Source organism: Falco peregrinus, chromosome 6, assembly GCF_023634155.1.
Source record: "Falco peregrinus isolate bFalPer1 chromosome 6, bFalPer1.pri, whole genome shotgun sequence".
NCBI classification, from domain to species: domain Eukaryota; kingdom Metazoa; phylum Chordata; class Aves; order Falconiformes; family Falconidae; genus Falco; species Falco peregrinus.
In genome coordinates, this window is record NC_073726.1 from 56,485,815 (window position 1) to 56,495,873 (window position 10,059).

Consider the following 10,059-nt stretch of genomic DNA (forward strand, 5'->3'; position numbering starts at 1 on the left):
CTAGAAAAACCCCTGTAGTTTCCATTGCATGGAGAAGCTGCCAGGCCTGCTTGCTGCAGTTGGCTTTTTGCATCACTTTAACTAGGAGGCAGATGGATCCTTAATATGGCCTGTCTAAAGCAGGCTGCATGTAAAAATTGCTGCCTTCTAAGACTGGTGTTCTAGCTCCTTGGGCGAGTGTCCCGAAAGAAAGGAGGTTCACTCCTGTAAAGTCAAGGAGACAGTTAACATTAGGAGATTAATCTTTATTTAGAAGGACAGAAATAATCTTGCCAACTTTTCCATTAATAGCAGTTCTCCCAGCTGCTTCAGCTAGAGGATTAGTGACTCATTCCCTAGAAGTTCATTAAAATGGCCTTCTGTGCCCAGGTGAGCTTCTATTTAAGCTGATTAAAAAAGCAGCAGCTCTCACAGTAGAACAGAGACACCAAGGCCTTCTGAGCTCAGGCATTTGTGGAAGTAAGCAGAGAAGCAGAACACTTTCTGTTTATTCAGAAGGTCTAATCCTGGAAGGAGACTGGGTGTACCATCCTTGGGGAGGAGGTAAGGTGAGCCACCTTTCTCATGCTACTCCCACAGATGATGTCTCTACCTGTATTTCTGCTCCATTTCAGGGTGCAAGCACGGGGAAGGCCACCCTGGGCCTCTATCCCTGTACTCACAGAGCTGGAAGTGAAGGGATTCCTTTGCCCTTTGACAACTGAAGAACTCTGCTCAGCCCTCCTCCAGGGAACCCCTGAGCAGACCTGCTTCCATCCTGCAGTGAGCTAAGCATAGGAGAGGGTATCGTGACACTTGATGTTGGATGCGAGTTAGGAATGGTGACAATTCCTCCAGGGTGTGCTTTTTGGCTCCCTGTTCTCCTGGATTGCCGCAGCGATGAGGGCTTCTCAGAGCCTGGCTCTGGTGTTTTGCACAGTCAGGAAGTTGCTGATGATTCCAGACACCACCTCAGGCTCATTCAGATGCACAAAATGACTCCCAGGCACCTCTACTAGCTGGATGTGCTGGAGGGAAAGGACACAAGATATGGACCGGGAGTTCCCTCGGGCAAGCTGTGCTTGCTGTGTGGCACCCAGGGGGTTGCGGGGCAAGTGAGGCAGGACAGTGCTGGGAGGACTAGGGAAGAGCTGGCTCCAGGAGGGCACTATTAATTTGGGACTTTGGCAGCAGCCAAGGTTGGCTTCCCCCTTGCCATGTAAGGGCTATGCCATTCAGGACAAGTCCACTAGTGTGGGCTGTCCATCAAGGTGAGCTGCTTCCTAGCTGCTGGTCCCAGGTTGGTGCACAGAGCAGAGATGCAAGGATGGAGCTTGCTCTCACCTCTTTGAGAGTAGACTCAAACTCCTCCTGTAGAGTTTTCGCAAAGTGATTTCTGCTGCCTAGCTTGTGCGGTACCAAAAGTCCATCTTGTGCTCTGAAAAGCAAAGGCAAGGCTCAGTACAACACATAGCATGCCTCAGTTTGTCTTTGCTGCTGTCCTGGGCAGAAGCAGTGTCCCTAAGACAGTGAGGTGACAGACCCAACTGCTCTTTCCAGGCTGCTCGTAAGCAGCAAGGTTACAGGATCATACACGGTAGTCGGAGGAGCACCACACAGCTTGGCTAAGCAGCTATTTTCTATCCAACTATCTGTTTAATACTTTGGGTGACTGCCCAGTAGTATCAGAGTAGAGACTGGTTAAATATTGTGTCCCCCCAGGACTGACTCTTTAACTGGTCAGAGTACACCATTCCCTGCCCCCACCCTGCTTTCTGCTCTTTTTCCTTTCATATAGCCTCTACATCTCCCCTCAGTCCCTTTCTCCCCTCCATGCTGCTGTTTTAAACAGGGTGTGTCCTGCTCGGGGAGGGAGGTACCAGGGCAGTACCAAGGCAGCCAGCACAGACCTGCAGAGCTAAGATCATGTTGTCTCCTACCGTGCTGCAGGTGATGGGACAAGGTGACAAGCCAGGCTCAAAGGCATTCAGTCTGTATGGCCTAGAGGACTTGTCCTTACCATAAAGTTGCATTTCTGGATAAGTAGGGAAATCCTTAGCCTCTTATGATTTCAACAGACCAGGGAAGCCAAAACTGCACCCTGTTTCCTAGAGAGACTTTTTCACAGCACCACACAGGCCAAGGTAGCCAGAGCCCTGCACATCTTGCCCTCCAAGGAAAAATGCAGAGGACTGACAGAACCAGCTACCCACCCAGACAGCTTCACAGCTTGTGGGACTCTGTGCAAGCCCCAAGCTACTTCACTACAGCTCCTCCCTAGCCCAGGCACCACAGGGCAGAGCTTGCAAGAGCTGGGTCATGTCAGGGGCTCCAGAACCAGCTGGAGGAGGTGGCAGCTGCCGTGGTTCCACCTGTTTGCACAGGCAAGAGGTTTGTGGGTCTGGAGAAGGGGCCAGGCTGGGCTGCTGTGACCGGGTGGAAGAGCCAGGCCAGGAGGAAAGCAAGAAGGAGCAGTGTTGTGGAGGGTCATATTTTCACGGATGGCTCCTTGCTGTAGGGCCAAAGGATGGAAAGTCATGGGACAGGGGCATGAAGGCAGGAACACAGGGAAGACAGGACAGGCATTTCCTCAGTCAGCCTTGCATCAGGGAGGCCCAGCCTGAAAGCACAGCACCAGGCTGAGAGAAGAATGTTCCAGATACTCTCTGCCTGCTCCAGGAGCCTGCCTGGCCCAGGGCAGTAGTGGGGAACTAGGAAATGCTTTTCACATGTGAGGCTGTGCTGTTGTGCCAACTGGCCTGAAGGTCTGGGTGGCTGCTGCAGAGGAGCGGGTAGTGGAAGGTTCCTGTCTAACCTTTCACTCCCTCTGCCCAGGCTGCAGGGAGGCAGCAAGGGTTGGTTTGGCTTGTGCCTCACTCACAGAATGATGAGAGCACGGTCCTGGATCTTCTGCAGGAGCTCCACGCACTGCTCCACTGTGAAGGCCTCCTGACTCTGCTGCAGGCGCAAAGACAGGGAAAGTGGCAATGGTCAGGGACAGCAGCTGGGGGCAGAGGGTGTCCCTAGAGGGTGTCCCTGATCCCTCCTGTACTAGCAGCTCTGAAGGCAGAAGTGGCTGTGGCCCTGAAGCTGCCATGCTGGGACATGACAGGCAGCCAGGCTGCACAGAAGAGGAGCTGGCTTTGCAAAGGCTCCTTCTGTCCAGCTGCGTTTCAGGACTGCCAACAATGCTGCCTGCTGAGATGCAGCACATGCAGGAATGATCTCATAGCAGAGAAAAGCTTTAAAAATCCTTTTACTGAAGAGGAGATGGTACACTACTCTGGCTTTCATACCCTGGCAGTAGCACAGGTAGTGGAGGCCCTTATATCAAACATAAGGACTGTTAAACTCTCTCCCCTTATACGGGTGACCCGACAAAGAAGCTGACAGAAAGCATCCATCCATCTGCTGCCTGAAGAGTTATAATGGCAGGAAAATGTGGCCAGGAGGCCCTGGGGCAGAGGAACTGCTAAAAAAGAAATCAGTAATATTTTCCAGTGACTCTGTAAGCTGAGTCAGTTAATGATCAAGTGCAGGCTCTTTTAACAGCACCATTTAAAAGACATGTGGGAATTTGGGAAGCAGAAAGTAAACGGCTGGGTGGAGGAAGGGCCTGGGCTCAGTGAGCAAGCCTCCACTATCCCTGAGTTTTCCGTAAGCTCAGGGCTCCAAAGCAGCAGGGGGCATGTCAGAAGAGCAACACTCACGGTACGGACTCTCATGTCTCTGTTATATACCAATCCTGGAATGAAAAAAAAACAAGAGAAAGTCTTCATGTCTCACAGGAGCTGGAGTTGCTCCGTTTCCCCTCACCTCTGGGGTCTGCCCAAGACTTTAAGAGACAGGAGGAATAGGATTAACTCAGATTCTCCTCCTTTCTGATCTCTTTTCTTTAGCCCCCTTCTATAACTTGAGCACTAACCCCAGTTGCTGGGAATGGAGAGGTCTGCCTCCAGACTTAATTGATCCCATTCAGGCTGTGTAAACTTGTAGCCAGGGCACCCTGTACCCTACAAAAGACAATGGCTGTTGGCGCTGCTCCCTTCCCACACCCAGTGTTGGCCCAGCACTGCGATGAGCCCTGTCTCCATGCAGCCCCTTACCAGCGGGTGTCTCAGTTGCTCCTCGCTGCAGCAGGATTGCCCCACCCTCTGCTGTCAGATGTCTGTTTGCTTCTAAGAGCCTGGGGGAGACATGCCAAAGAGACTGTGCTGCTGGAAAAGGGAGGAAGCAAAGCGAAAATGGCACAAGGTGACAGCGAGCTCTCAGGCTGCTTCAGAAAAGAGCAGGAAGCAGCAGCGGCTTCTGGCAGCAGAAGCAAAAGGTCTTGCTGAGATTCCAGGAGGACTTGAAAGGGGAAGTGCAGGGACAGTTTCCCATTCACAGAGCTGCAGCTCTTTCTAAGGTGAGGACAGGCAGCAAGTGAAGAGGACAAATGGGAACCCACCTCTGCAATGCTGCTTCGGGGCTCCGTGCTTTGGGAGTTTGCTGCTTTGCCTCTAGACTCAGTAATCTGTCAATCACCATCCGTTTTGATTTCAGCCATGCATCAGTGTCCTGAAACAAAGAGGTAGGGAACTGGGGTAACCTTGCTGTTCTGAATCATTGTACTCCTTATCAGAGGGCAGAAGAGGGTATTTCACCCTTCAACATCCCTCAGAACTGGTACCAGTTATGGACATCATATTAAAAATATCCATTTCCGGGGGAAAGGGAACAGCAACACTTAAACAGCAAGGTAAGGATAGAAAGCTAAGCACTGCTATAAAGAGCTTAGTAACTTTTTACCCTCACAACCTTTTCTGCCTCTTCCTACCTCACTTCTGAGTTGAGGACAACTATTGAAAAGAACAAGAGAAATCTGGTATCTTTTTGTCTCTCTGACCCTGGGCTTCTGTCCCACTTCTGCCAACCAAAGCTCCAGCATCTGGTAGCGATGATGGCAGATTGGGAATACAGCTTTATGTCCTGCCAGGAACAGAAAAATCCACCTATCTTGCACCCAGGTCACCTAACAAGCTGTTGGCAAAAAGACCTCAGCTGGCAGTTCCTTGGACAGAGGTTCCAGTTCCTTTTGTACAAGGACATGGCACAGACAAGTGAATTTCAGTGCTAAGAGACTGCAGGATGTGGAACACTACCAAATGTCTCAAGGGCCACCCTAAGCAGGGACCTCAGGCCATGCAACAAGGAGCAGATCTGTGGCTGCCAAAAAGGAGAGCCCCGAGACTTGTGTGAACTGCCAGGAACTGGTCACATCAGTGCCTTCTCTAAGCAAATGAGGGAAGGGAAAGAAAAGAAAAATGTATTTTTTACTTTACAAAGGGAAGGAAAGGACATGTGAAATCTAACCTCTGCAGCTAGCATAAATCCAAGACTTTCCAGCAGGATCAGCTTGTCCACCATCTCAGGATAAAGGGAACAGAACTGAAGAAAGATGAAACAATATGAGAGAAAGAGAAAAACTGAGCAATGAGTGATGTCTTTATCCTGCTCCACTGGAGAGGGAGTCAGGGAAAGGCCTCTCCTCCCCTGAGATCCGAGTCCAATGCAGTCTGTCCCTTCATTCCTCTCCCATTTGTCTTTCCAGCTGTAGAAACCCCATGAAGAAAGGATGCTTGACTCACCATTCCTGCCACAGACCCACCTGCAAAGGAGAGAACGGTGTCCAGTTATGTCCAGGACATCCCCCAGTAAGAGAAAGTCCCCTTTCCCACAGCAGGAGCTGCCTTAGAAGCAGAAATGTACATTGTGCCAAGGGATAAAGCCCTAGCTGCAGACAGAGCTCTCCCAGTAGACAGGATGCAGGCAGAGAGCAGGGCTGAACATCCCATCCTGCACCATCCCCACCTCCCTCTCACACAGCAAAGGCCATGGAGAAGTTACTAGTTAAAATGCTATGGTGTACAGGTCCTGTAAGCTGTGGCCAGAGCAGCCCTGGGGAGCAAAACCCAGATCATGGCAAAACCCAATCACGTCCCAAGCCTAAGGGGATAGAGCCTGGAGTTCGGTTCCTCTCAGCAAGCTCCATGACCCACCAAGAAGGGCCTGCTGTCCACAGGCTTTGTGGCCTTGTGGGAACTGGGCAGGAGGGCCTGCTGCAAATTCTCCTGCCATTTATCACCCATCTCTGCCCATCACTGTTCCCTCCTGGGGGTGGAGGAAAAGCCAGCGAGAGCTACCACTGTTCATACTACAGGGTCTTGAAAGCAGAGGCATTACAAACAAGGGCACGGATTTTTGAATTGCTCAAGCAGGAACCTGGTACTTGACAGAATATAATAAATATTCCAGCCCAGCTCCTAGCAGCATGTCTTGTAAATTAATTATCTAATCCTATTTCCACAAATCTCACAGCTAACAAGGACAAGAGCCACTTACCCATACTGTGACCCATCAGGGTGAACCGTCTCCACTGCAAGGCTAAGTGGCAATAGACAAAAACAGACAGTGCTGCATTAGAAACCAGAGCAGCGGCATCTTGCTGCTTCTCTAACATGGGCCCTTTCCCCTGAGAGAGCTTTTGCACTGCTCAGTTCTCTTCCTAATCCAGAAATTATAGGCCAGTTTTAAAGAAAAAGAGCCTCTACCACCTCGTTTCCTTGGTAGTTAAGTCATGCAGCTATCAAGCTCTCTCTGTATGACAAACAAGCTACAGCAAATTCCCTTTCGTTGCCAGACATAAGACTGGCAAGAAGCAAAGGAGCCTAATTGGGCAGTATCTGCTGGAAAAGAGAAACCTTGACAAAGCATCCTGCTGCAGGGCATTCCACAAGAGCCGTGAGGACACAGAGACAGGTCCACTGCCTTGGGGAAATCATGATTACTCCAAGCGGAAGCTCTCTGGACCATTTAGCACATCAGGCTCTTCAGTGCATTTTTATGGCACTCCAAGAGGCTTATGGGAAAATACTGCTTCAACAGTGCTGCCCATCTGAAATACACCTCACTGAAAGATGTGGTTTACCCTCTAGTACATCAAAGAACTTCTAGTGGCTATTGGTATACTGAATGAGGGATGCAAAACTGCACATGCCACAACCTCCCGCAAGATCAGCACCGAGATGGGCAGTTATATCAGGAGTTATTAAGAACCCGACACACCTTGGTTTACAGCTTTCTTTGTACAATACTAAAGCAAGCTGCCATCTGGGAGAATCAAGAGTCTCCAGCTTACACCTAACACTGGTTAGAGGTCACTGGCTGCTTACAAAAAGTCAGTCTGGCAAAACTATTTGCATCTACCACTTTGCCACTACTGCTTTTTAGTACAGAAACACTCGCTTCCCAGGGCTTTCTGTTTCTTCCTCTCACAAGATAGCGAGGAAGAGGGATACTGATTCAGTCTGTGGTCACAAAGCATCAGCTAACACCAGGCTGCGGAGAAGCAGAGGGAACTGACCCTTCTGGCAGTAAATGCTGCCTTCTTGTTTAAGGAGCAGGAGCAATATAGCACCCCCTGCACAAACATCCCCTCAAGGGCCCCTTCAACCACCCACCTGCTGCAACCCGGCGCACATCGGTCACATAATCCAGAAAATGGTAGGGGGAGCCTGCAGGTCGGTGGGATGACAAGCCGTGGCCAGAAAAGTCCATTGCCACATAATAGCAACCTGAAAGGGAGAGAGTATCAGATGTGTAGCCCTGCAACGCAAGAACCATCCTAATGAGCCAGACCTACCTCTGGGGAGCAGTGGAATGAGCTTGTCAAAAGTGTTGGCATTGTCCAGCCAGCCGTGCAAGCACAGCACAGGGTGTCCCTCTGAGGATCCCCAGGCCTTGGCTGCCACATGGCCCCACGGCACTGGGAACTTTAACTCTGAGAACATGCCCAAAATAAAGTGATGTCCCTGGAGAGCCGCACTCAAGTAGGTCCCAGGAATCTTGTTAATGGCCCAGAGCTCTGAAAAAGAGTAATACAGGTCTTTAGTAACTCACCAGCCTCCTGTGGTCTTAATTAGCAGCTTGATGATTTATAGGTCCCCATTCAACATCCCAAGCTGCCGTCCCTGGCTGCCTGTTTGGGGAATCTTCCTCCCAGCACGTACTAGTGATGCTCCTAGGAAGAAACATGCTTTCCCTATGCAGGAGGAGAAACCCTCCTCTCTGTGTCTCTGCAGCAGCTGCAACCTGACCAGAAGGTACAGGAGCTCTGGCAAGAGAGAACCACACAGAATTCCCCCAGCTAGCTGCAGTCAGCCAGGCACCTGTCCTGGACCAAAAAGACAATTTGGGGAATAAGGATGCTGCCTCCTGTACTAGACTGTTACCACCTTCTCTTTTACCTTGGTGTTTCTCCTCTTTTACACCACCAGCTGGCACCTTCAAGAGAGGAGCTGGCTACATGCCACACAGCAGGTCTCTGCTGTCACCCTCCTCTGCACCCCTGAGGGCCAGGGACCCTGCACGGGATATGGGTCCACCACCTCCCAGGCACCTGCTCAACCTCAGACCCGTCTCATCACTGCGAATCTGCCTGGCAATCGCTGCACTACCTCTGACTGTTACTCAACCTTGGGTTCCTGAGTGAACCCCCAGCTCTACCCAGCCTCTGGGGATCTTCCAGGGGTGGTCTGAATACCTCCCCTTTACCCCCAAGCTCTTCTGACCCCTGTGGCCCCCCATTCCCAAGTCTCCCGTGCCATATACCCTTCCCAGTGACATGTTTCAGATCTCTGCTCCCTTAAATAGCCCCTGAGACCTAACAGCAATTAAATCACTCTGCAAGTCCCTCCTGAGCCCATACCTCTGTAAGGTGTGAGGTCAGAGGGGGTAGGCTGAGAGGGGAGGCTGCCATCAGGGCCTTGAGACCAATTACAGGCCCTAATGGTCCCAGTCAGCCACACCTGGGGCCTCCCTATCATCCCTCTCTCCCCCCTACATCTTTCCCTCCCACCCATGAGCCGATTTACGCTCAACCGGGACCGGGACCATCCCCAGCCCCACTGCGGGAGCGCTGGTCCGCAGCAGCGACGGCAGCCCCGGCACCACGGCCCTGCCTGCCGCCACCGCGGGGCCGCGCCTGACCCTGATCCCTGATCAGGATCGGGCCCGATCCTGACAACCCTGGGCCGACTTCCCGGCGTGACCGCGGGCCTGCCCGCTCCCCACGGACCTGCCTGGCGGGCTGGGCTCCTGGCAGAGCCTGACTGCCCTCCCCGAGCCCGCCCCGCCTGGGCTCCGGCCCCGGGGTCCCTCCCGGCTCTCGGGTGGGGTCTCCCTACACCTGGGCCTTCGCCTCCGGGCACCCTGGGGCAGCTGGTCTCGGTCCCGGGGAAGGGCTGCCCGGGGACCGACCTCCGCACGGCCGCGGCACCCGGAGCGCCAGGGCTGCTGGCGGCCGCCCCGGCCCCGCTCCCCGCGCCGCCCGCACGCTGCGCCCGGCCCGCCGCAGCCCTACCGCTCCGTCCGGCCGGGGCGCAGAGCAAGGCCGCGGCGGGAGGACGGAGCCCGGCGGCAGGGCGGGCCATGCCGGCCGCGCCGCCCTGCTCCCCGCCTCCCCGGGGCGCCGCCTGCTGTGCCGCTGGCCCGGGGCCGCCGTGGCCCGCGGGAGGCGCTGGGGCGGGCCAGCCGCCATCTTTGTCCTCCCTCGTCGCCTCCCGGCTGCGGGCGTCCGGCTGGGAAGCGGGGTGGTGGGCGGGAGGGGCGGGGAGGCGCGGCTTTCCCTGCCCGGGGAGCGTTTTCAGGTTCCCCACCATTCCCCGCCCTTGGCCCTACGGCCCATCCCGGCAAACGCGACCCTCTACAGCACCGCACCTACTCGCTTTCCTCCTGGCCTGGCTCTTCCCCCGGTCACAGCAGCCCAGCCTGGCCCCTTCTCCAGACCCACAAACCTCTTGCCTGTGCAAACAGGTGGAACCACGGCAGCCGCCACCTCCTCCAGCTGGTTCTGGAGCCCCTGGCGTGACCCAGCTCCTGCCCTGTGGTGCCTGGGGCAGGTGGAAGCTGTGGGCAGGAGCTGGCACCTTCCTCAGAGCCTGCATTTGCATGGGGCTCGGTGAGAGTAACATGGAATTAATGATCTACCAGGGATCTGGAGCTGCGATCAATCTACTGGGCATGTTAGGGAGCTGTGAG

General features: G+C 53.7%; 1 protein-coding gene across 8 annotated transcripts; it reads right to left on the reverse strand.

The window, feature by feature from the left end:
- Positions 1–224: 224 nt before the first annotated feature.
- Positions 225–9,986, reverse strand: SERHL2 (serine hydrolase like 2). Of its 8 annotated transcripts, none has more exons than XM_027786735.2 (12): positions 9,823–9,986; positions 7,664–7,885; positions 7,482–7,595; positions 6,364–6,405; positions 5,610–5,629; positions 5,335–5,409; positions 4,430–4,539; positions 4,086–4,165; positions 3,690–3,724; positions 2,861–2,937; positions 1,324–1,417; positions 225–1,007 (listed from the first exon to the last, which is right to left on the reverse strand). In XM_027786735.2, exons 2-12 carry the CDS (start codon positions 7,809–7,811, stop codon positions 891–893), a joined length of 912 nt encoding a protein of 303 aa, XP_027642536.1. In that variant the 5' UTR covers positions 7,812–7,885; positions 9,823–9,986; the 3' UTR covers positions 225–890. The 8 variants fall into 8 exon arrangements, with proteins under 8 accessions (XP_027642536.1, XP_027642535.1, XP_027642534.1 ...); XM_027786734.2 differs by having other exon boundaries at positions 9,816–9,986; XM_027786733.2 differs by having other exon boundaries at positions 9,739–9,846.
- Positions 9,987–10,059: the final 73 nt, after the last annotated feature.